Source organism: Ursus americanus, chromosome 18, assembly GCF_024610735.1.
Source record: "Ursus americanus isolate L20-20 chromosome 18, mUrsAme1.1.p, whole genome shotgun sequence".
Taxonomy (NCBI): domain Eukaryota; kingdom Metazoa; phylum Chordata; class Mammalia; order Carnivora; family Ursidae; genus Ursus; species Ursus americanus.
In genome coordinates this window covers 36,741,645-36,767,942 of record NC_142144.1, presented here as the reverse complement: position 1 = coordinate 36,767,942, position 26,298 = coordinate 36,741,645, and the positions used below count along the sequence as shown (strand labels likewise).

The 26,298-nt window shown below is 41.6% G+C and overlaps 1 protein-coding gene across 4 annotated transcripts in view; it reads left to right on the top strand.

Moving 5' to 3' along the window:
- NFX1 (nuclear transcription factor, X-box binding 1) overlaps window positions 1–24,362 on the top strand; it is a 72,001-nt gene extending 47,639 nt beyond the window's left edge. For 2 of the 4 annotated variants that reach the window (XM_045780827.2, XM_045780825.2), the window contains exons 12-24: window positions 713–792; window positions 1,723–1,831; window positions 5,165–5,284; window positions 7,840–7,919; window positions 10,814–11,044; window positions 11,905–11,978; window positions 13,216–13,317; window positions 14,089–14,130; window positions 20,018–20,116; window positions 20,686–20,752; window positions 21,935–22,080; window positions 22,784–22,888; window positions 24,085–24,362. In XM_045780827.2, the coding sequence (XP_045636783.2) occupies window positions 713–792; window positions 1,723–1,831; window positions 5,165–5,284; window positions 7,840–7,919; window positions 10,814–11,044; window positions 11,905–11,978; window positions 13,216–13,317; window positions 14,089–14,130; window positions 20,018–20,116; window positions 20,686–20,752; window positions 21,935–22,080; window positions 22,784–22,888; window positions 24,085–24,157 (1,328 nt within the window). In that variant the 3' untranslated portion in view covers window positions 24,158–24,362. Of the gene's footprint in view, window positions 1–709; window positions 793–1,722; window positions 1,832–5,164; window positions 5,285–7,839; window positions 7,920–10,813; window positions 11,045–11,904; window positions 11,979–13,215; window positions 13,318–14,088; window positions 14,131–20,017; window positions 20,117–20,685; window positions 20,753–21,934; window positions 22,081–22,783; window positions 22,889–24,084 lie in introns of all 4 variants that reach the window. The other 2 variants (XM_045780826.2, XM_045780824.2) reach the window with 1 other exon arrangement.
- The last annotated feature ends 1,936 nt before the right edge of the window (window positions 24,363–26,298 follow it).

Sequence of the window (26,298 nt, the reverse complement as noted above, 5' to 3'; positions counted from 1 at the left end):
TATAGCTATCCTAAATATATATGAAGTGATATTATGGTTTTGATTTGCATTTCCTTAGTGACATTGAACATTTTTTTATGTACTTTGCCATTTGTAATCTTCTTTGGAAAAGAGTCTAAGTCCTTTGCCGATCTTTTAGTTGTGTTGTTTTCAGTTCCTGTTTTTGAGTTGTAAGAGTTCTTTATGTATTTTGGATCCTAGACCCTTATAGATAGATGATTTGCAAATATTTTCACCCATTATGTGGGCTGTCTTTTCACTTTCTTAATGGCGTCATTGGTGCACAAAATCTTTTAATTTTGATCAAGGCCAATTTGTTTTTTCTTTTGTTGCTTGTGCTTTTGGTGTCCTAGCCACTTTTTTTTTTTTTTTTTAGCCACTTTTGAAATTATGTAGGTAGGAATGATTCCTTAAGATAGAATTACCACTGAAATTTTTGATAGATGCATATGTACACCAAAAATTTATACTCCTATCCACTGAGTGTGCCTTGTTCTCCACACCTTCACCCATACCAAATATTAATCAGTCTTCCATTGTCTTTTTTTTGACAGCCTGACAAATGGAAAATCTTTTTACATGTATTTTCACCATAACTAACTCATTTACATTATTACATTTGTATTTCTTCAGCTTGTAGTCACTCAAATATTTGTTGAATGAATGTTCATATCCTTTGCCCTTTTTTTTTCTTTTTAATTGGCCACAGCAGATGCTACATTTATGTGTGATAAGCGGTGTAACAAGAAACGGTTGTGTGGACGGCATAAATGTAATGAGATATGCTGTGTGGTAAGTGGACCTATCATTAGGTACAGTCAGATGCATTCATCCAGGGGCAGGGCATCTAGAAGCCTCAGCTGTCTGGAGTGCAGCCCAGATTTAGAAATCACTGGGAGGGGCCCCTGAGCAGCAGTAAGAGAGCTGCCTAGAGAGACAGGCCTTTTTAGGCCTAACCCAGGTCAGCCTGTGGCAATATGGGAGAAGAGAAAGAAGACAGAAGGCCTCAGGCTCCAGAGCCCAAGATCACCAGATGAGCATACAGTCCTCTGCAGGGGATTATGTGCTGTCCCAAAACACAGACTGGGCTGGTCTTAGCGATTCAGGCTTTGGGTTTCACATACAATGTGGATCAGGTCAGTAGGCAAAATGAGTAGGGCATTTTTGAAAGGAGCAAGTTTCAGTTATCTGAAATAATTCACTTACATGGAACTTAATAAAGGAAGCATTACCTGGCAGTAATGTGTTGCCATGGTGTGTGTGTGTGTGAGTTTTGTGTATAAATAAGATAACACAGTGCCAATACCAAAGTAGTACATGTATACACAACACCTATATATGTATATTATACATAATTGTTATTTTTAAAGTTTACATATTGACAAGATGAAGAGTGATAAAACTGGACAGTGTATCAAGACTTATAAATCAGTATTTGAAGGCTTAAAGACTTCCTCTTATTATTGAAAATTTGAAACATATACAAAAGCAGAGAGGTTAGTATGAGTCCCTTATACCCAACATCCAACTTCAGTAGTGATCAGCTCATGACTAATCTTATTTCATCTGCATCCATACCTACTCCCTCTGATTATTTTGAAGCTAATCCCAGACATCATTTCATCGATAAATGTGTGGAGAGCTTTTTTTATTACTCTTCTTGTTGTTTGTGGAAAATATAAATGGAGATAATTTTACAAACAGATACGAATCTCTTCATAGGATAAGGAGCACAAGTGTCCTTTGATTTGTGGGAGGAAACTCCGTTGTGGCCTTCATAGATGTGAAGAACCTTGTCATCGTGGGAACTGCCAGTCATGCTGGCAAGCCAGTGAGTGTCTTCACTGTATGCTTTATTATAAAGTTTTCTAGAAGTTCAGGCATAATATATTTTGAGGCATTGATGTACTTAGTTTGGTATGGGTTACTGAACTAAGCCTAAGTATTTCAGATATGTTGAGATGTTAAAAAAAAGTTATTCTAGTACTGTATTATTTTCCTTGAATGTATGAAACTTGGGATGTAAGCAACAAGGGTAAGATGAGATCTGGTTCATTACTGGATTACTCTTAAATATCATTGACAGATTCTGTCCTCAACAGTCTTCTTTATATTATTAGCTGATGTTTGGAAACTTTTGGTTTTAGGACTCATTTACATTTTTAAAAATTATCAAGCACCCTCAAAGAGCTCTTTTTATGTGATTTATATCTGTTTACCATATTAGAAATTAAAACTGAGAAAGTTTTTTTAAAGATTTTATTTATCCTGCTTCTCCCTCTGCCCCTCCCCCCACTCATGCTCTCTCTCTCTCTCTCTCTCTCTCTCTCTTAAATAAATAAATAAAATCTTTTAAAGAAACAGTAATATACTAATTGCATATTAATATAAATGACTTTTTTCTTAGGATTTTATTTGAGAGAGCATGAGTTGTGGGGGAGGGGCAGAGAGAGAAGCAGACTCCCCACTGAGTAGGGAGTGCAACATGTGGCTCAGTCCCAGGACCCTGGAATCATGACCTGAGCTGAAGGCATATGCTTAACCAACTGAGACACCAGGCACTCTTAAATGACATATTTTTAAAACTTTTTTTTTTTAATGGAAAACTAGATGCTTGATTTAATAGAAGATAGTTGGATTCTCGTATCTGCTTCTACATTAATCTGTTGCAGTATAGAGTTGAAGGAAATGAAAAAAAGCTGGACTCACATAGGTGTATAGTTTAAAAAGAGTATAATCATGGTGGATATTCTTTTTTTGTAATTATACCAAAACTCAACCTCATTTTAGAAAGGACTTCAGTCAGGGTTTTTGTTTTTGTTCTCGGTCACATTAAAATTCATTGGTTTTTCTTGTATTTTGAATGGATATTCTACCCATGCATGATTTTATAGCATCTTACACTGATCATTTGGAAATGGATTATTCACTGTGTTATGCAGATTTTTGAAATGGTAAAAAATTTCATGTTATAATATTAAAGATTTACGTTCATTAATATAACTACCAGTCTCATCAGAAAAGTCTTGGAAAAAGTATTAAGAAGTTGTCAAGCTCATAGTGGTAAATATGTATTTTCCAAAATTCTGTTTTCACTTGAAAGGTTGAAAGCTTTTATTGCTAGCAACAAAGTTGGTTTTCTTGAATTGATAAGCTCACTGTGGTAATTTTTGATAAAATGTATGCCAAATACCCAAGTCTGAATAACCATAGCTTGTCAGTCATTCTTTCAAGTAAAAATGGTGTTCTAGCTCACAACTCCAAGTGCGGTTCTTTTAAAAAACTAGATTATATTTTAGTGTGCAGCGAAAGTGCTTTACGCAGATTTCCCACTTTGTTCCTCAGATTATGGAAAAGACCTGTATTTAAGGACTAAGTTGTTTTTTTTTCTTTATTGCTTCATCAAGGACTTCTTTAAGTGAAACTAGCATTTTTTATTTATTCTAAGTGCTTGGCAGTGAAAAATACGGTGATTACCATTTGGTACTACTGCCTTGATCTGTGCTAAAGCCCTGGCAGTTTTACTAACCATTGCTTTTGCACCGTCAGTGCAAATGTCAACATAGTGAAAAAAAAATAATTTCTTAGTCTTATTATGAAAATAATTTTGGCCTTACAGAAAGGATCTCAGGGACCCTTAGGGGTCAACAGAGCACACTTTGAGAACTGCTGCATTAAAAGATTGGCTTAGATCAAGATTTCCCAAAATGTCTTTGCTAGAATGCTAGGCCTACCTCATTTCAAAATATGAGTTGAGTGAGTGCTTTGATATAAATCACACACATGGGGGCACCTGGATGGCTCACTTGGTTAAGCATCTGCCTTCAGCTCAGGTCATGATCTCAGGGTCCTGGGATTGAGCCCTGCATCGGGCTCCCTGCTTAGCGGAGAATCTGCTCCTCCCCCCTGCTTGTTCTCTCTCTCTCTCTCTCTCTCTCTCTCTCTCTCAAATAATCTTTTAAAAATAAATAAACAAATAAATCACATGCATGGATTCCATGAAAACAACTTACAGAGCCCCTTTCCCTTTACCTAGCTGTTTCTCATAATAAGCTTGTTGAATGGATAGGCCAAAGTTTGGTATCCCCCCTCACCAATAGAAAGCTCAGAAGGGCTAAATCACCAGCCCACAGTTAACTTAGCAAGTAAGTAGTAGGTCCAAGACTCGAAGCCTAAGTCTCCTGACTGTATTTATAGGACTCTTTCTGCCACATTGTGTAGCCTCTGAAAGGTTTGGTGGAAAGAGTACTAACTGGAGAAGAGCAGTGGGTGGAAGAATATTGAGAGCCCTGGGCTTCCTGACTCTTAGTGACCTAGTTGAGAACCACAGCTAAAGGCCTGGCCTCTACCCTCTACCAAGACTCAAGAGCTGGAGAACTGTCTCCCCTTGGTTAGGAGTTAGGAGAGCTCTTGAGGTGGACTGCTTGTTAGAGCTTTCCAGTGTGAGTCATCATTTTGATTTAGCTTGAGAACTGTGCGTGATGAACTCGGATGCAGCTCCGTGCTTTGTTTCAGCTTCATATTGATAGGTGCTGATTGTATCTGAAGAATTTGGTGGGGGGCACCTGGTTGGCTCAGTCGGTTAAGCCTTTGCCTTTAGTTCAGGTCGTGATCCTGTGGTCGTGGGATCAAATCCCGCATCAGGCTCCCTGCTCAGCAGGGAACCTGCTTCTCCCTCTCCCACTGCTCCTCCCCACTGCTCATGCACATGCTCTCTCTCTCTTTCTCTCATGTAAATAAATAAAATCTTTCCAATTTTTGAATGGCTTCAGTGGCTCTCTGAGATTGATATTCAAATGTATGTTTTTATGTTTGTTAATTATCTGTGGCTTTCATTATCTATTTTTCTAACCAAAAGAATTTGAAAAAAAAAGCCGTATCTTTAGTGGAAGTCTCCTCTTCTCTCAAAAGAGATGGTCTATAGATCGGTTGTCCATAGAATACATGTAAAAGTGTCCTGGGTTATTCATGAACTTAGAGTTTGTTGCAAGTAGCATACCTTTCTGCTCCTTTGCCACCAGCTCAACTTTAATAACAGAAAAGCCTTTTGTGAAAAAAGCAGCCCCCCCCAAAAAAAAAAGTGTGTGGTCTGTGTCTGTGTAAATATGTGTGTGCACATCCCAAATTCAGAAAGGTTGTTTTGTTTCACCTGCCTGTCCGTCAGGTTTTGATGAACTAACCTGCCACTGTGGTGCATCAGTGATCTACCCGCCAGTTCCCTGTGGTACCAGACCCCCCGAGTGTACCCAGACCTGCGCCAGAGTCCATGAATGTGACCATCCAGGTGGGTCCCAGCTCCTTCCTCCACACGTCTCGGGCTGCTCACACTGTGTCATTTCGGATGTTGCTTGACAGTCTTCAGTGCTCTGTAGTCATGTTGTGATTGGCACCCCTTGTTGCCTATTCTTGGGGGCTGCTTCTGTGAAGGTGGGTCTGTGATCTGGGCCACAGCGGGGAATCACAGTGCCCTCCATCTGTACTCTGGATGTCACACACACCCGAAAGGCTGGGAGAATCTCCAGCTGGTCTTATCTTTCAGGGACTTTTCTTCTTTTCTTATTGCCTACAATTCGGATGTATATTTTAAGGTTGAGCATTTTCTTGCAAAATTGAAGGTATCTTGTTTTTTGCTATGCTGTTTTTATAGAAGTAATATATATTTATTGTATAAAAAGAAAGAAAGTGAGATAAAGTCAGTAAAGTCAGAAGATTGAAATTAAGTTGTCCATTATGTCACCTTGTAGGAATTACACCTTAGTATATATTTTTCAGGGCTTTTTTTCCATGGGCAAAAATGTATATTTGCATTTTTTTCTTTTGCGTAAAATAAAAGTGTGATCCTACTGAATTTATTTTAACTAGATTTTTCCCTCTTATTATTGTATTTTGAATCTCTCTTCTTATCAATGAATATTTTTCTACAATGTAGTTTTTTTTTAAAGATTTATTTATTTAAGAGAGAGAACTCACGAGTAGGAGCGGCAGAGGAAGAGAGAATCTCAAGCAGACTCCCTGCTGAGTGTGGAGCCCGATGCAGGGCTCAAACTCACGATCCTGAGATCACAACCTGAGCTGAAACCAAGAGTTGGCACTCAACCAGCTGTGCCACCCAGGTGCCCCTCTACAGTATAGATTTTTAATAGTTAATGTGTGCTGTTACATGGATGGGTCATAACTTAGTATCATGTTGCTGGACAAGTCTGTTGTTTCCAATTCTTCCCACATAAACTGCTGTAGACAGCAGGCCAGTAGCTACTTAACATCACCCATATTCTGTCCAGTCTAGTTACTGGCTTTCCTCTAGAACCATATTAGGCTCATCATTTCATTTTACCAAGTCCCAGAGGTAAACCTGAAATAACTCAAGTCACCAGGCGTGGCACTTAATAAGTCTGGCCATATGAATCAGACTGACAGACAGCCCTTTCTCAGTTTTTTAAGTTAATAGAGTAAAACAGAATTAAGTAAATTCCTCATGAAGTAAGAAGTCCCTCCTTTCCTGGAGACCTTAGGATGGCCCTCCCAGCTTAGTCCGCAAGCCTGTACTTCAGTGTCCACACCAGCATTAATTAAGTGCCCAAGCCAATACTCACCCACTTCCTCCTTCACACTCACTTGCAGATGTTACAGATGAAGTCCACATCCTGGTAGTTAATGTCCATAGTTGAGAACTTAACCATTTATGAGGTGTGTTGTTTTAGCCTGCTTTTGTTCAGCATTCATTTAACTTGTCTTGAGTGTTAGTTGTATATCCAGCATGGTATCAGACACAGGGAGATTGAAAGGAAGAAAAAGTAACCCATGACCTAGAGATTCTTATGTTCTTCCCAAGAGGAAGAGGGTGGTAGTCATATGCACATGACACAACCAACCATTACTTGAAGAAGGGCCAGATAACATGGTAGCAAGCCATCTGGAAAAGAGCTCAGAGATCGGGGAGTTTAAGAGAGCTCAAGGTCAGGAACGGTCAGCCAAGGAAGGCTTTGTGGTAGGAGATAAGTTCAGATGAACCATCTCTTACAGGCAGCAAGGAAATTGAAAGGAATCAAGGGAGCATGTCAGATGGAATGAGTAGCAAAGATAGCTAAGCAAAAGTTAGCAGTTGCTGTGTAAGGTAGGGCCAAAAGAACGATTGAGTAGAATGGACAGACCAGGGGCTGTGCCGCAAGGAGATGAATGGAAAAATTGCCTCCTTCTCTGCTTTTCTGTTCATGTGTCTGTCCTGCCTCAGTGGGGTTTCTTTTTCTCACTCATGCTCATCCTTCAACACTTTAGTATAAAGCCACCTACTTTTTACTTTCCTATTTTCCATTTTAAAAGTACTCCCAGGGTCGCCCGGGTGGCTCAGTTGGTTAAGTGTCTGCCTTCGGCTCAGGTCATGATCCCAGGGTCCTGAGGTGGGGCCCATAGCGGGCTCCCTGCTCAGCGGGTATCTCCTTCTTCCTCTGCCCCTCCCCGTCTGCTCTTGTGCTGTGTCTCTCATTCTCTGTCTCTCTCAAATAAATAAAATCTTTAAAAAAATAAAATAAAAAGTACTCCTAGCTTCTAAACTTTTAAAGTTCCATGTTATATGTCATTATAACATATATAACAGTTTGTGTGGCTTTATTATTTTTTTAAAGATTTATTTATTTGAGAGAGAGCACAAGCAGAGGGGAAGAGCAGACTCCCCACCGAGCAGGGAGCTTGACGTGGGGCTCAACCCTAGGACCCTGGGATCATGACCTAAGCCGAAGTCAGATGCTTAACCGACTGAGCCACCTAGGCACCCCAGTTTATGTGGCTTTATTTAAACATTATTCCTAAACATAATTCCTAATTTCCTTTCTCTTTTGGCAGTGTATCATTCTTGTCATAGTGAAGAGAAGTGTCCCCCTTGTACTTTCCTAACTCAGAAATGGTGCATGGGGAAACACGAGGTAAGTTTTCGCTCTCAAGTGTTCATTGTTCCAGCTAGAGATTTATGATTGAATTACTTTTGGAATTGTTAGTCTTATTGTTTCTCAAAGTAAAAATATACTCCAAGAAGCCAAAGTTTGCTGTTGCCACTTTTTTCTTTTCTTTTAATTAAGATATAATTTGCATAAAACAAAATCTACCCACCACCACGCTGTGGCTAAATGCTGATAGAAGAAATAGAAGAGTCCGGGGCACCTGGGTGGTTCAGTTGGTTGAGCGTCCAACTCTTGATTTCAGTTCGGGTCATGATCTCAGGGTCATGAGATCCAGCCCCGCATCAGGTTCTGCGCTCAGTAGGGAGTCTGCTTCTCTATGTCTCTCTTTCTCCCTTTCCCTCCCCCTTCCACTGCCCCTCCCCTTGCTCACATGCTCTCTCTTTCTAAAATAAATACATCTAGGGGCGCCTGGGTAGCGCAGTCGTTAAAGCGTCTGCCTTCGGCTCAGGGCGTGATCCTGGCGATCCGGGATCGAGTCCCACATCAGGCTCTTCCGCTATGAGCCTGCTTCTTCCTCTCCCACTCCCCCTGCTGTGTTCCCTCTCTCGCTGGCTGTCTCTCTGTCACATAAATAAATAAAATCTTTAAAAAAAAAAAAAAATACATCTAAAAAAAATAAAATAAGATTTATCCCTTTAAGTGTACAGGTTCTTGAATTTTGACAAAACATTCATGCAGTCACGTAATCACCAAACATGGTCAAGATGTAGAATAGTTCATTCACCCCCAAATATTCCTTTGTGTCTCTATGTTTATTTCGCCGCCTATCTCCAGGCCCTGGCGACCAGTGATCTATTGTCTGTCCCAGTAGTTTTGCCTTTTCCAGAATGTCACATAAATGAACTCTTCAAATGGGTAGTATTTTGAGCCTCTTTTGCTGTCATTTTTACTCTGGTTGCAATCAAGTGAAAGTCAGTTGGCCTTGAGACTTGAGAACATAGGCTGTGTTCAGAGACAATTTTTAGGTTAACCAGAATAGGAGAGGTTGCTAGCCTGGGTAAAGGTGTTACAGTGAGAGCATCCCAAGATGGAGGTGGTCTCACCACCAGCTGCCACTGTTCCTTCCTCTACGCCCTGTGCAGCTTCCTGTCCTGGCCACTGGATCAAAACACCTTCTTCCAGGCTCATCTACACCTCCACGGTGCCACTACCATGAAGGACTTTTCATCCTCATTCCCAACTTATAAGCTTATTTGGCACCATTGACTATAGACCCTTGGAAGCACCTTTAAAAAAATTCTTTATTTTAAAAAATGCATATTCATTATGGACAATTAAGAATGTACAGTTCTGCAATCCAGAAAGAAACACTCTTAACATCTTTATGCATAGATTATCAGGCACACACTTTCTCATATCTATTTATATTATTTTTATGGGGCACCTGGGTGGCTCAGTCTGTTAAGTGTCCAACTCTTGATCTCAGCTCAGGTCTTGATCTCAGGGTTGTGAGTTCAAGCCCATGCCCACCGTGGAGCCTACTTAAAAAAAAAAAAGAAAAGAAAAGAAAAAAGATAATACTATTTTGTAACTTTCTTTTTACTTCATAACATGTTAGCCAAGATTTTTGGAAACTCTTGACATCTATGACAAAGATGCTTTCAGTATCTTTATCTTGATGGACATATTTTCTCCCCTTATTTCCTTGAGTGGTTCTCAAGCCATAGTCCTTATTAGTATTTATTTTTCCTCTATAAATCTGTCTTCCTCTGAGAGTAACTATTCTAAGACATCCATTTATTATCTTTGTGTTGATGGCTTATTTAGACTTCATGCGACAAATATTTACTGCATACCTACTGTGTGCTAGATGTAACAGGCCTGGTTTGAGTGATTCAGAAGAGAACAAGGCAGGTGTGACTGCTGCTCTCATGGAGCCTTCATTCTGGGGCGGAAGGCAGGCGCGTAAACAGTCAATTATAAGTGCAGTGGCAGGGGAAGTACAAAGTACTGAGGAGGATGGAAAGGAGCCCACACCCAAGGAAGGTGTTTGTAGAGGATGTAACCTCCTAAAGGTTAGTGAAAAGGTAGGCAAGTAATGAGGGGAGGGGACAATAGAGGATACAGCGTGTGCAAAAATTATCTCCGGACCCTGGCAGTAGTGTAAGTTTTTAGTGATTGGGAACTACATTCTACCAAAGTACTTCTAAAGTGATTCTAAAGCAGTTAGAAGTATGTACGTCCTAGAATTTGGAAGCCTCTTCAAGAGTAAAAGTTATGTGTCACTAGAGTCAAAGTATATTCCTCCTTTTGAGGGTTCTTGAAAGAATTCGAGTGAATAAATGAGTAACCTTTGGTCCCACAGAAATAAAATTCCAGCATCTTTTTCCTGGAAGGTGATTTAAAAAAAAAAATGAGTTTGGGGTTTCATGGCCTGTTGCCTCTTAATTTTTTAAATGACAGAGCTGCTTAAAGCTAAGGAGACCATGAGTCAGGAGATGTGAGGAGAGTTGATTATTTAATTATTTATGTAAAATAGCCTTGCCAGCAGTCTTGAAACCATGGGTCAGGGGTGTCCCCAGCCCACAGGGTTCATGTGTCAACTCAGTGCCCTAGCTGTTTGCAAAGGGGGCGGGGGGTAGATGATCTGATCCTCTTGGTTGGTCATAGCATTTTCAAATACTCCCTAGTTATCTGGTTTCATGTGCTTGTTAGTGCAAATTCTTTTGTATCATAACAAGTATTATTAAATAAGGTTGAGATTTGTTCATTTTCAAGCTAACCTTTCAGATTTTAAAGATCAGCCGAATTTTTTTCAGATAAAAGTAACTTTTTGAAAATTCAGCTTAAATATGAAGTTAAAACCCATCCCAGATCCCACATGGAGATAAGAATCTGGCTACTTCTGTCTCTCCTAGTTACGAAGCAACATCCCCTGTCACCTGGCTGATATCTCTTGCGGATTACCCTGCAGTGCCACGCTACCGTGTGGGATGCACAAGTGTCAGAGACTTTGTCACAAAGGAGAGTGTCTTGTGGATGAGGCCTGCAAGCAGCCCTGCACCACCCCCAGAGCTGACTGTGGCCACCCGTGTATGGCGCCCTGCCACCCCAGCTCACCCTGCCCCATGACTGCTTGTAAAGCCAAGGTGCGTATTCCTGGCTCCAGATAGGGCATTGACTGTGGTTCTGGGGCTGCTCATGAGTCCAGAGCTGCCTGCAGAGGCGCTTGGGCACACATTCTAACCAGAGGTCATTGGTTGCAAAGAACCAATAAGTTAGCAAGAGAAGGGTGGAGTAAATTATACAGATTTCTGTCTGCCCAGCTTGAAATGGCCTTTTAGTTCAGGAGGTACCCACTGCCACCTGACCCACAGGCTCTGTCTCTCTCCCTTAGAGCAGTTTCTCAAGAGAGACTTAGATTGCCTGCTCTGTTTATTCAACAAATATATAAGTGTTTTGTGCAAGATGTTTTGCTAGGTGCTGGGGCTGTACCAGTGAATAGGAGACACATGGTCCCTTCATTTAGACGGGACAGATATTGACTACTCACTCAGGTAATGAATTACGACTGTGGTGAACAAGAAGTTACACCTTTGTAGAGGGTGCTGTGAGAGCATGTGAGTGGGAGACAGCCTGGTCTGAGGGGGGATCTAGGCAAAGTCTCCCTGAAGAGATGAAAGCAGATGCATGAGGCGAACTTGATTAGGCTTTGGATGGTCCTGGCCAGGTTCAGTGGTAAAAACTTTAGGCCTGCCCTTTCAGGTAGGGTTAAGGACACGAGTAGTTCCCAGAAAGTGTCACCGTAGAGTGAACGGTTCCCTCCTAGCGTGTCAACTGCCACATTGTCAGTTTGCGTGTATGGTTAGCTTCCTCCATCCTGAAGGGTAGCCACTCACTGTCTGTATCCTCTGCCATGGTTTGATTTGAGAGCAGCTTTAAAAGTGAAACCTGCCTATTCACATGGTTTCCATGTGCTAAAAGTCACTCCATGTTAATCTTATTTCAGATAGAGCTGCAGTGTGAATGTGGACGAAGAAAAGAGATGATGATTTGCTCTGAGGCATCAAGTACTTATCAAAGGTTAGTGCTACTTAAATGTTAACAGTGGTGGATCTCAGTACACAGAGGGTACACATGTGTTTACATGTGTTTATTGTTGAATCCTTGCAACTTTTGTCAAGTTTGGAAAGTTTTTTTCTTTTTTTTTTTAGAAAGAGCTTGTGTAGGGGCTCCTGGGTGGCTCAGTTGGTTAAGCATCTAACTCTTGGTTTTGTCTCAGGTCATGATCTTGTGGTCATGGAATAGAGCCCCGCTTCAGGCTCTGCACTCAGCGAGGAGTCTGCTTCAGATTCTTTCTCCCTCCCGCTTGTGCTCTCTCTCGCTCTCAAATAAATAAATAAATATCTTTTTTTAAAAAAAGTGTGCAAGCTGGGAGTCGTGGGAAGGGCGGATGGAGAGAGAATCTTAAGCAGACTCCCCACTGAGTGCAGAGCCAGACACAGGGCTCAAACCCATGACCCTGAGATAACGGCCTGAGCTGAAATCAAGAATCAGACACTTAACAGAGTGATCCACCCAAGTGCCCCTGGAAAGTTTTTTAAAATAAATTTTCCTGAATCTAGTTTTTCTGGTTTAGAGAAAAAGTACTGCTTTGTGTCCCTTTCCTTCCTTAACTTTCATTTGTAAAATGACCTTTTTATTTTTCCTCCTCTTTCTTTCCCTCTCTCTCCCTTCTGGTCTTATTACAGCATGAGATCAGAAGGGATGATATCCCGAAGTTGTATGAATTGCTTTAAAATCCCACCACTTGTGGCGGCATAGCCAGGACCAAGTCCTGTGCTCCTCCTCTGTAGTGGAGGTTTCTGACTGTTGTGAACTGTCTTTGCAGCCTCCTGAAATCCTGGGACTGGGTGGCCAGAAAGGGATCTCAGTAAGGAGGTGAAGGTGTTAGGGATGGATGGTTGTGTGTATCTCTGATTACATGCAGAGATGTGTCATGGAGATAGGATTTGGGGAGTATGAAGACATCAGAGTGGCTTTGACATCAGTGGGTTTGAATACTGACTAAATGCCAGGCATTGGCCTGGATATTCAACGGGGTTTGAATAGACTATCTCATTGCTTCTAATGGAACTACTTAGAATCTAATTGAGGAGATAGGACATAAATGTGTGGGTAGTTCATAATAGATGGGTGTCTGAGGCCCACGAATTGTCCAGTGGTAGATTCGACTTGAAAGAAGCCTTCTGTATACCTAGTATTAGGACATTCCTGGGAAACTGCAATGCCTTTTCTTCCTTTCTTTTTTATACTTCAGAATAGCTGCTATTTCCATGGCCTCTAAAATAACAGACATGCAGCTTGGAGATTCAGTGGAAATCAGCAAGTTAATTACTAAGAAGGAAATTCACCAAGCCAGGTAATTTTTAAAATCTGTGTCTGTTAGAGTTAATTTCCAGAGGGCAGGAACCATTCATTTGTCTCAATCTCCCACAGTGAAACCTTGCACACACAGTCGGTACTCCAACAGACATTGATGTTAAGAGACCACACTCACTCCAATCCCACGAATCTTACTTAGGATATAGCTTTTCCAGGCCTCTCTTCAAACAGTAGCCAGATGGAGCAGAGACCTAGATGTGTCCAGCCCAACCCACAGAGAACCAGCTATGTCAAGAGAGGGACGTGGGGCTGCCAGAGTGCCATTGGGAGCATGTTGTTTTGTTTCGTTTTGTGTTTTTTGAACACTGATCTAGTGGACTTCTTAGAACTGATTTTTTTTTTTTTATGATTTTATTTATTTATTTGTCAGAGCACGCGTGTACGCACAGGCAAGGAGAGCAGCAGGCAGAGGGAGAAGCAGGCTTCCCACTGAGCAGGGAGCCCAATGCAGGACTTGATCCCAAAACCCTGGGATCATGACCTGAGCCGAAGGCAGATGCTTAATGAACTGAGCCACCCCCGCATCCCAACTGTGGGAGCGTTTTGGGGACAATTTGAGGCCCTTCTGAAGACTCCTAGATTCGATTCCCATAACCCAGAGGCCTGCCCACCTGACCTTGAGAGGGACCTCATGCAATCATGTTTTGGCCAGAGTTTACTCTGTTTCCAGGTTGACAAAGAACTTGTTGCTGGGTAGGAACTGTGAAAATCTATGCCCTGACTTTATCTTTTTCATTTGTTTCTCAAGGCTGGAGTGTGATGAGGAATGTTTAGCCTTGGAAAGGAAAAAGTAAGTCATTTCAACTGCTTTTTATCTCCTTGTTCTTGAGCTCTGTGTAATTAATAGGGAGGAGGCGTTCACACAGCACCTGCTCTGAGTCTTTTGCTGCTATTGGAGATTAAGAGAAATTCGATCATCAGGAATTGAAATGTCTAAGGATAAACCACTTAGGTGATTTCAGCATATTTCTGAAACATGAGCTTGTTGGTTTGGGGCATGGTATAAACATCACATGCCATAGCATACTTATTCACTGACTGGCAGACTTCCTGATTCCAATGGAGATAAGAAGCTTAAAATTTTTTTAATGACCTTTTATGTTGAAGTATTAACATACATATAGAAAGATCAGAAGGGTACAGATCAGTGAGTCATCACAATGTAAATACAGTGGTGTAATCAGCACCCAGGTCAAGAAATAGGAAATTGCCAGAACACTTATGTATACTCCACAAAGATAAAATGCCTATCCTGACTTCTAACACTTTAGTTTTGTCTGTTTTTGAACTTTATATAAATGATGAAATCTTACAGTTTGCATTATTTTTGTCTGCCTTCGTTCATTACATTTGTGATATTCTTCTTGTTGCATGTAGCAATACTTTGTTCATTTGCATTGCTGCATGATATTTTATTGTATTAAGATATTTATTTATCATTCTACCATTAATAGGTATGTGTGTGGTTATCTGTATCGGGCTGTTACAAATAATGCTCTGTTAAGAACATCCGTATATTTGCTTTGCTGTATGTACATACTCGTTTCTGTTAGTTACAAACTTAGGAGTAGAATTACCGATTAATAGGTTATTCATATGTTCAGCTTTAGTCGGCTCTACGCAATGGTATCCAAAATGGTTGTGTCACATTATACTCCCACCAGCAGGGTAATAGTTCCCAATTTTATTAGTGCTTAGAATTGTCGGTCTTTTTTATTGTAATCTGTTCTTGTAAATGTATACCTGGATGTCACTGAGCTTTTAGTTTATATTTCCCTGATGACTAGTGAAGTCGACTTTTTTATATGTTTATTGGCAACTTGGATATCCCCTTTTTGTGAAGTGCCTACTCAAACTCTTGCTTATTTTCTGATTGTGTTGTCTTTTTCATATTGATTAGTAGAATTTCTTTATACATTTTGGGTGTGAATCCTTTGTTGGTTTTATATATTATATTTTCCTGCACTTCGTGCTTTCAGTTTTCACTCTCTTAATGGTATCTTTTGATAAGCAGAAGTTTCTAATTTTAATGTAGTCCAGTTTATCTGTCTTTTCCTTAGTGACTAGTGGTTTTTATGTCTTGTTTTAAGAAGTATTTGTCTATCCTGAGGTCATGATGATACACTGTTATTGTCTAGAAGCTGTATCACGTATTACTTGTCACGTTTAGATCTACAGTTGAGCTTGGTTTAAGGAGAGTTCACAGTTCAGTTTTTTTCCATATGAATATTCATGTAACCAGTACTGTTATCAAGATGTCCTTTTCTCAGTCTTTCCAATGCCATTTGTCTTAAATCAAGTATTCATATCGTGTGTGAATCTATTTCTGAGCTGCTTCTCTTCCACCACACTAGTATCACACTCTTAATTGTTGTACCTTTATAACAATAAAGTTCTTTTTTTTTTTTTAAAGGCAACTTTTTTTTTTTTTTTAAGATTTTATTTATTTATTTGACAGAGAGAGAGACAGCCAGCGAGAGAGGGAGCACAAGCAGGGGGAGTGGGAGAGGAAGAAGCAGGCTCATAGCAGAGGAGCCTGATGTGGGGCTCGAACCCAGTACGCTGGGATCACGCCCTGAGCCGAAGGCAGACGCTTAACCGCTGTGCCACCCAGGCGCCCCTATAACAATAAAGTTCTTAATATCTGATAGTATATCTCTTCCAGCATGGTTGTTCTTCAAGATTAACTTGGCTATTCTTGAGCATTTGCATTTCCATTTAAACTTTAGAGTTAGCTTATCAGTATCTGCCCCAAAACCTACTAAGATTTTTATTGAATTGGTATTTAATTTATAGATCAAGTGGGGGAGGTTTGACATTTTTATAACATTAAGTCTCTTCATCCATGAGCAAGGTATATCCTTCCATTTATTCCTGTCTTCTTTGATTTCTCTCAATAATACTTTATAGTTTTCTGTATACAGATTTTGTACATCTTTCAGTAGATTTGTTCCTTGCTATATTTGATGTTTTTTGACACTTTTTTAAATGGTTATTTTTCCTGTGTCACTTTTTTTTTCTTTTTGCTCAGCTACTCCCCCCTTCCTGTATCACTTTTAAATCTAATTTTTAAAAAAATAATTTTCTAATTGCCCTGTTGCTGGTATATAGAAATAGAATTGATGTTTGTTGACCTGTATTCGCAGCCTTGCTAAATTCACTTACTATTTCATGCCCTCTTCCAATAATAGTTTCATTTCTTTACAATTCTTAACTTTTTTCTTTTTCTTGCCTTATTGCTAGAGCCTCCACTACAGTGTTGGATAGAAGGTGGTGATGATAGACATTCCTGACATCAGACAGCTTTGACTATTTCACCATTAAATATGATGTTTCCTGTTAGTTATTTGAAGATACTCTTTATTAGATTAAGGGGCATTTATTCAGTGACCCGCAGACTTCCTGATTCTAACAGAGATTGATTAAAAGGTATAGCCCTCTAAATGTTAACAATTGGAGAACTTAAGTGAACTGGTATACAGACAGTCCCCAACTTACAGTGATTTGACTTACAATTTTTCAACTTCACAATGGTGTAAAAGCAATACACATTCAGTAGAAACCATACCTCAAATTTTGAATTTTGATCTTTTCCAGGGGTAGCAATATGCAGTCCAGTGTTCTCTTTTGATACTGGGCAGTGACAGCGACCTACAGCTCCCAGTCAGCCATGCAGTCATAAGCGTAAACGACCCATACACTTAACCATTCTGTACTCATACAGCCATTCTGTTTTTCACTTTCAGTACAGTGTTCAGTAAATTACATGGGATGTTCAACACTTAATTATAAAATAGGCTTTGTGGGGCGCCTGGGTGCCTCAGTCAGTTGAGCGTCCGACTCTTGGTTTCAGCCCAGGTCATGATCATAGGGTCATTTGATCGAGCCCCGTGTCAGGCTCTGCGCTCAGCGGGGCGTCTGCTTCAGATTCTCTCCCTCTGCCCCCCCCCCACTCTCACATGTGCATGTGCACACACACGCACTCTCTCAAATAAATAAAATCTTAAAAAATAAAATGAGCTTTGTGTAAGATGATTTTGCCCAGCTTACTAAGGTAAGTGTTCTGAGCACATTTAAGGTAGACCAGGCCAAGCTATGATGTTTGGTAGGTTAGATATATTAAATGCATCTTTGACTTAACAATATTTTGAATTTACAGTGGTTTTATCATTATATTTTTGTCACTTTGAAAATTTCTCAAGATAAATAGCTAAACAAAAACAGACAAATGCAAACAAAGTATAGTCCTATTTTATCTTGAAATTTGCCTTTCCACTATTGTTAACAGTACCTCTTTAAGTGGCTTTAAGGGGATAAATAATAGCACTGCCCAAATTTCTTTAAGGGGATAAATAATAACACTGCCCAAATTTCCCTTGGCTTGACCCTTATGATAACTATAATAACTGCTGTTCAAAACTCTTGACCTTTAAGAACCATCAGTCACAGTGTTCTGAGCTGCAAAATGTGAACCGAGCCATGAGTATTCAGAAATGCTGTAGTGAATACACAGGAGGCCTCTAAAGCATGGAAGTGCACCTTTGTGTAGTTGAGAGACAGTATTATATAGTAGACTAGAGTCAGATTACCTGGATTTGAATCCTGCCTTCACAGATCACTTAGCTATGTGACATTCGGCAAGTCCATATTCTTTTGAAGCTTTAATGTTCATAAAAATCTGTGGAAATGGTGACCATGTATGCCTCCCACAGTTGTTGTGAGGATTAAATTAGTTATTAGTTAGCCTCAGTAAATTTAGTTACTGATTAGAACTGGCTCTCTCGGGGCACCTGGTTGGCTCAGTGTTAAGCGTCTGCCTTTTTAAAAATTAAAAATCTTAGGGGCGTCTGGGTGGGTCAGGCAGTTAAACGTCTGCCTTCAGCTCAGGTCGTGATCCTAGAGTCCTGGGATTGAGCTCTATGTCGGTCTCTTTCTTTGGCGGGGGGGTGGGGAGCCTGCTTCTCCCTCTTCCTCTGTCTGCCAGTCCCTGCTTGTCTCCCTCTCTGTCAAATAAATAAATAAAATCTTTTAAAAAATAAAAATTAAAAAATTAAAAATTTTTTTTTGAAATTTTATTTATTCATTCGTGAGAGACAGACAGAGGCCAGGGTAGAGGGAGAAGCAGGGAGCCCGATGCGGAGCTTGATCCCAGGACCCTGGGATCATGACCTGAGCCAAAGGCAGATGCTTAATCATCTGAGCCATCCAGGTGCCCTAAAAAATTAAATCTTAAAAAAATACCATCTAACGTTGCAAACATACATTCTGTTGCAGAAATGAAAAACTGGCAGGCCAAATTCAGCCCTCAGATATGTTTTATTGGTGTTTAAATTTGAATTTGTGACCAACTAATCAAAACATCAAAAAATCTCTCTTGAAAATTTCTCTCGAAAATTTGAAAATTAAGCTTAAACCAGATTCTTACGGGCATTAAACTTGCAAGAGACCCCTATCTCAGTGTAAACAAAAATTGTACTAAGTGCTAAGCTGAATTTTTTTTCTCTTTACAAAAGAAAGACATAACTGAGTGTTGGGGTGCCATGAAACTCATCCACTGCCAGTCAAAACACAAATGGGCAGTTGTGGAAAACTCAGACCGTGTTGCTCATGAGTCTGGCATCCATGCCATCTCAACCAGTAATCCCACACCTGGAAATATTTTCCAGAGAAATAACCTTAGAAGTTTTTTGCCCAGTGATACTGTGTCACTTAAAATCTCAATGTTTAGGTAAATTCTGGTATATACATAATTAGAAGATTATGCAGCTATTAAAACAGTAAATGTGAAAAACAAGTAGTAAAATGAGAAATGCCAATCATATAATGATAGGTGAAAAAAGGTGCCAAGTTGGGTTTTTTGGTTTTGTTTTGTTTAAGATTTTATTTATTTATTTATTAAGATTTTATTTATTTATTAGAGAGACAGCCAGTGAGAGAGGGAACACAAGCAGGGGAAGTGGGAGAGGAAGAAGCAGGCTCCTAGCAGAGGAGCCTGATGTGGGGCTCGATCCCAGGATTCTGAGATCACGCCCTGAGCCAAAGGCAGACGCTTAACGACTGAGCCACCAGGCGCCCCTAAAATTTTATTTTTAAGTAATCTCTACACCCACCGTGGGGCTCAAACTCATAACCCAGAGATCACAAGTCACATGTTCCACTGACTGAACCAGCCAGGTGCCCCAGATGCCAAGTTTTATACACTCATTGCAACTACTTAAAGGGAAAAAAATCTTAAAGGATGTGTACTAAAATATAGTGCTTATGTTGTTAATGGAATTCTTCCCTTTATTTTCCAGATTTTCTGTGATACTGATTTTAATGTTTATGTGTCTACTTTGTGTATCTGATGTTTAGGTGAAACCTCAGAGACCTCCATCCCCCACTGACCACTCCCAGTGCTCTCATTCCCCACCCCCCTTCTCTTCACCAGATAACCCAGGCTGCCAGTGTCAGCCCATTTGGTTCACTCAGACCCATACAGATTTGTCTTGTTTATTTTCTTCTAGGAAGACAAAATCATATCTTGTCCCAGGTACTTATTCCCTTCTTAATAATTGGGTTTACTGAAATGGCATCATTAATATATAAAGAATTTAGGACATGGGGGGTACTCTGTGTTACTATAAGAAGTTTTCCTCCCCTTCCTGTCCTTTTATTTACTTCTCTCTTATTTTCAGGCGGTTAGCAGAGGCATTTCACATTAGTGAGGATTCCGATCCTTTCAATGTACGTTCTTCAGGGTCGAAATTCAGTGACAGTTTAAAAGACGATGCCAGGTATGTATGTAACTTGTTACCAGCTTTCTTCATTGTGGCTTATAAAAGTGTTTGGTCTTTTAAGATGCAGTAACTAATATGTACTCCTCTGTGATTGAGCCAGTTAAAGTTTGTATATCTATTACAAGAGATTATATGATGTTTAATAAAAATCCTTTCTTGGTTTCTCACAGTTGTCCCCTTGAAGAATTGAGCATGGGGTTTGGGGTGGGGACGGGATGGACCCTGTAGTAGACGTTTGGGCCTCCCTAGGGCTTGGACTAGCCTGACCTGAGAGATCTGTGGCTGCCGACATGAGCCCTCACTTGGGCAGTAACAGCTCTTATTTTCCTCCTGGCCCTCCAGACAGCTCTTTCTCCTTCCATCTTCTCCTTTCTCATACTTGTTTTCTCTTTTTGTCTTCCTTTGTTAGTCATAGTCAGTCTTTTGTTATCTGACAATTCCTGGCCTTTGCCATTTTTCTCCCCACAGTGTTCATTGTCTGCAGGTTATGGGCAGAGAGCGTGGGTGGAAGGGATTCTCAAAGAGCAAGAACAGATGAAATTAACTGTGGTGATTTCTCATTTCAGGAAGGATTTAAAGTTTGTCAGTGACATTGAAAAAGAAATGGAAGCCCTTGTGGAGGCCGTGAACAAGGTTGAAGTCAAAACACCCAACTGGACATGTCTCTAAGGCCAGCTTGATTAAAAAAAAAAAACAAAAAAAACACCAATCAAGTCCCAGGAACACCATCAGTGTAGAGTAGTTACAGGAAAAATTCATAACTTCTTGACGATCCTTATCTTCCCCAAAAGCCCAGCCATTATAACATCCATAGAAGCCTTGTCCTGGTTCAGCAAAGATATCCTTGATCAAATTCAGCATAAATAAAAAATCTTAGCTCAGTGACTAAGAATGGGTGAAGAAGCTCTGGACGGCCGGGGGCATTCAGTAGTGACAGCTGAATGACTGTGGGGCACTTAGGAAGACATGATCTCTGGGGGGCTCTTATATGATAGGGCACATTGGTTCTTTATTTCCCCCAAGGCAAGGTAGAAACCCTTGGGTAAAGATCAAAAGTTGAATGACTAGAGCTGAAGAGTTGTGGTTTAGACTCCCTCAAGAGAATGAAGCCCTTGTCCCGGAGGTAGCTTTAAGGGAAAAAGTCTTTAATGTCAGAAGCAGCCAACCCCAGGGTAGCTCCCTCTTTGTTCCGTGGGTACCGTGACTGAGGATGAAATGCCTGTATTAGTTCCATACCTAATGAAGGTGGATTTCCTTCCCACCATCTCCGTTAGCCCCTGCCTTTCCTCCCTTCCTTCTGTTCCCACTTCCCAGGATACTAACATGAAGGAGAAGATGGAATCTTTGTTCCTCTCCTAATAAGGAAACCCGCGCAAGTGTATTTCCCTGCTAGTGTGTCTGTACCTGCACACTCATGATTTTTAGTATAGAACATATTTTTGTAAGAAATTAGATTGTCTTGTTTTATGTCTTCAATTTATTTAGTCATTTCTTGGGTATATCACTTACTTCCCAGTTACCAGCCCCTCAGGAGGAACCATTATACTGTCCACTTAGTTTCTTTTCACTTTCCCTTGCCCTAACCCTGGCCAGGTGCTACTGTTGTGGCTCACAGAATAGATGAAGGAAGTGCATTAGACCTCACCCTCCCAAACCCCTTGGCTTGCTTGGCAGCCAGGAAAATACCATATGCTGTGGGCCTCTAAAACTCAGCCACCTTTGTTGACCCAGATGTTTGGTGTGGTGGGAAGGACCTTTGTAAGTATATTCTGTTTTCAGGATTTTATCAGTCAGTCATCTTTTCCCTCAATACAGGGAAAGAATAGTAAGAAGAGCCACTGCTTCCCTCCCATGAACAGAGACCACCGCCGGATCATCCACGACCTGGCCCAAGTGTATGGCCTGGAGAGCGTGAGCTATGACAGTGAGCCAAAGCGCAATGTTGTGGTCACTGCGGTCAGGTGGGTTGATCTTGCCATCACAGGAGGAACTGCTCATTGCGGCAAGCTAGACCTCGGAAGCAAGGTCTATCCACATTTGCTTGCCTTACTTCCTCTCCTAGCTGGCTAGCCTTTCTGACATGATCAGAAGGTCTGAACCAGAGAGCAAAGTCCATGCTTCAGTCCACGGGACAGACATGCCTAAAGGCATGCAAGGCTCTTGTCTGCCCCGTTCATGAGCGACACTGGAGGCAGCATTTCCTCAGGCACAAGGAACAGACCCTGAGAGCCTGGGTTGAGTGCCTGCCTATCACATCTGTCTGTCCTTTCTTCCCTTGTCCTCCTGGCATGATGAAAACAAAAAATGCTGGACTCTGATTCAGGGCATCCCTCATAAACAGTGTTTCCTGTTAGGGGAAACAGAGGCTGTAACATGACCTGGGAAGTGACAGGGAGGATCTAGGGTCATTGTCGGAACCTGACAGAGTAAGTCCTTATCAGTGAAGAGACTTGAGTATGGGACGAGAGGGAGCAGGTACCAGGCCCAGGCAGGGGTGGGTGGAAAGACGAGGGTTAAATGAAGGTGACTGTGCCTGAGAGGAGACGGGTCACATCAGAGGACTGAGCAGCAGCACAGTGAAAGTCATGACTGGATTTCCAGTGGTCTGCCTGTCTCCACAAACAATTCTCACTTTTCAATACTTTGTGTTCTGACTTTTATCAGAGGGAAGTCCATTTGTCCTCCTACCACGCTGACAGGTGTCCTTGAAAGGGAAATGCAGTCACGGCCTCCACCACCAATTCCTCATCACAGACATCAGACAGACAAGTAAGGATCCTTCAGCTGCTTTTCAAGGCCCCTGTCTATTCAGAGAAGCCAGCAGGGGCTGAACTGTCCAGGACTCCACCAGCCATTGGCAACCTCTCAGGCCTGGCCTTGGGGTACTTTGTTCAAATAAGTAAGGTTTGACTGGAATGTCAGACATTTGTTCATGCCAGAGGGGTCCCAAGTTTGATGTTTGTAATGCCCACTTTCCCTCTGGGGAAAAGTCACTGGACATAACTTCCATGGTGTAGGTGGTGACACTGGAAAGTGGATTCAGTCTGTCACACCAGAGGATTTAGGAACATCACATGGTTCACAACAGTTCATCTGGAGGCGAAAGGTAGTGGGCCGGGGTTGCAGTGAAGGTGGAGATTTTTGTGTTTTGACTTGTCTCCTACTATATGGTTTGAATAATTTTTACAACAAAAACATATATTCATGATTTAAAGAGAAAAGAAAACCACATTGGCAAGCAGCAAGTCTCAGGAGCAGGGAAGGAGCACCATCCCTGTTTCCCTCACTGTGACTGAGGCAGCATTGCTGAAAGTTGCTCTGAAACCCAGCAGGGTCCCTAATGCTGTTCTGGCCTTCCACACAGCAGCCGTACCGGAACCTCTTATATGAAACCTCTGGGAGGGAGGGGCAGTTTACAGGGTCACCATAATGGCCTTAGCAATCAGTGTTCCCGAGGACTGGACAGGACAGCTAGGTGTTGCCCATTGGGCATAACCTTGGCAAGGATTGCCTAGATTAGTGTAGTTCCCCAGGACCGGCCTGCTTCAGCCCTGGAGAGCAGAAGGCCTGGATTCTAGTCAGCCCAGCTCCGTCTCCACGTGGGCAGTGGTTTTGGAGATGTGAGGGTATTCCACATGTTACTCCACAGCTCTGTCCAGTACCGCCTCCACGTAACCATGTGGGATCTTTGGCTTGTTTACGCCATGCTATCTTTTCTTCCCTTTGTTTGCTTTGTTTTTGTATTAAACTTTATTGTGGAAAACTTTTAGAGTAGAGACAGTAGTGTTAATATAATGAACCCCTGTGTGCCCATCACCAGATTTCAACAGTTACCAGCTCACGTGGGCCCCACTGTCTTATCAAAGCTTTGCAAATGGTAAATCAGTTGATCCTTAACTTTCTGAAGACATTAGTCTGTTTCCCCCAAACAAGAAAAGATTGATCATTCTTTGTTTGCTTTTCAGGAATCCTACAAGCAGTAATTTACAGAAAATAGCCAAGGAACCAGTAATTGACTACTTTGATGTCCAGGACTAAGAAGATCAAGATGCACTTAGATAAAAGAATGATTAGGTGTGACGGAGACTCGTTTGCCAGCAGATAAATCGTGCTTGTTCCCAACTGCCTGGTGGACTCACACACAGCCTCACAGACTGTCTTATACTGATACGTCCAAAGCATGAGTGTGTCAGAAATCCCCTTGTCCCCTATTCTATCTGTATAAAGTGTTTCAGTACGGCCAGATCACTGTGATTGCTTAGAGGGCCGGGGGAACATTGGGCTTGATTTGAACAAACCAGAATTTTAGCCTAAAGTGGCACTTACTCATAGCCTCAGTTGTCCCAATTATCCATCTTCCTCTTTAAAATACCTGCAACATCAGCTGCACCTCACTTTTTGGATTAATCCAAACTGATCACAGTCTTCAGAAAGACACAAGTGAACTTCTCAGTCCAAAATACCAAACATATCCAGAATCCCACATGTTGGGTTAAACCCAGCTATCTTATCTGAGTCTTTTGCCAAAAACTCTCATAGGTCTATCTAATTGAACTTATCTTAGGGGTTCTTTTTTTTTTTTTTTTTTAAAGATTTTATTTATTTATTTGACAGAGATAGAGACAGCTAGCGAGAGAGGGAACACAAGCAGGGTGAGTGGGAGAGGAAGAAGCAGGCTCACAGCAGAGGAGCCCGATGTGGGGCTCGATCCCACAACGCCGGGATCACGCCCTGAGCCAAAGGCAGACGCTTAACCGCTATGCCACCCAGGCGCCCCTATCTTAGGGGTTCTTGATGCCATCAGTTCTAGACATAGAAAAGGGGTCAGGGTGATTTACAGAATTCCATTTTCTAGAGTCCAGGGGCGTTTCTCATCCCATATCACTGAGCCTGTCTGGTGACAGTTTAGCTATATATGCCATGATGGTAGAGGACATAGAGCAAGCTCCTCCTCCTGCCAGTTTCACACCATGGCCTCTGTGTACTGACCAGTGTAGCTCTAACTCCTCTTTGGTTGAGAATGAGTCACAGGTGGATTTACCCTTCCTGTGTTGCTTTCTCCCAGGCCTGGAGCAGCTATAAAGGCTTTCCTTGTCTCTGTCTCTGAGCTCTGGACTTCTGTTTAAATATTCACAAAAGTGTGTAGACAGTCCAGGGCTTATCCCAGCAACCCTCTGGAGGCATTCTTGAGTCTGTGTTAAGGCAAGTGCATTGATAGTTAACATTAGTTTGGCCCTCTCTGCCTTGGCACCCCTCCAGCTTGGAGGCCAGACTTCCAACAACTTCTTTGTCCAGAGCAAGCCCAAGCCCCAGAGCAACAGATTTCAGAAGTGACATCACGAAACTGGCACTTAGTTTTCATGGGAAAAGCAGGGTCACCCTTTGGTCCTGACCCAGACAGTCTACCTTGAAAGGCAGCAGGTACAGGAGTAAGAAACAGCAACTGGAGGGAGGAAATGGAAAACTACGGAAATGCCTCTATCTAGACCCATTTAGCACAGGGCCAGTGGGCCCCAAACGCAGCAGGAAGCCCACAAGTATCTGTTACATCTTTGAAGCAGTGGTTCAGTGGATGAACTGTTCATGGAGAGTATCTCAGAATTCAGGAAGCAGGAGACCTGATTCTAGATGCCAGCTCTGCCATATAACTGCCACTTGGTGGAATGGAGGTATCACCTGCCTTACCAGCGTTGTTGTAAGGATTAAAGGAGATAAGGTACATGTAGGTGGCTGATCTATCATGGGTGCTGAAAGTTTATATAAATGATACTTGGGGGTGCCTGACTGGCTCAGCTGGTAGAGCATCTGTCTCTTACTCTTGGGGTCATGAGTTCAAGCCGCATGTTGGGTGTAGAGTTTACTTTAAAAAAAAAAATAGGCACCTGGGTAGCTCAGTCCATTAAGCTTCTGACTCTTGATCTCAGCTCAGGTTATGATCTCAGGGTTGTGAGATTAAGCTCTGTGCTGGGCGTGGAGGCTGCTTAAGATTCTGTCTCTTCCTCTCCCTCTGCCCCTCCCCCCCCCACCTCTCTGTCTGTCTCCCTCTCCCTCCCTTAAAAAAAAAAAAAAAAAAAAGATAGTATCTGGAAAATATATAAGCACCTTCTTCCTCCATACTCTTAGCCAAGTAAAGGTATAGAATGCTGAACAGGCCTCTTCTGGTTAATGCTTATGTGCCT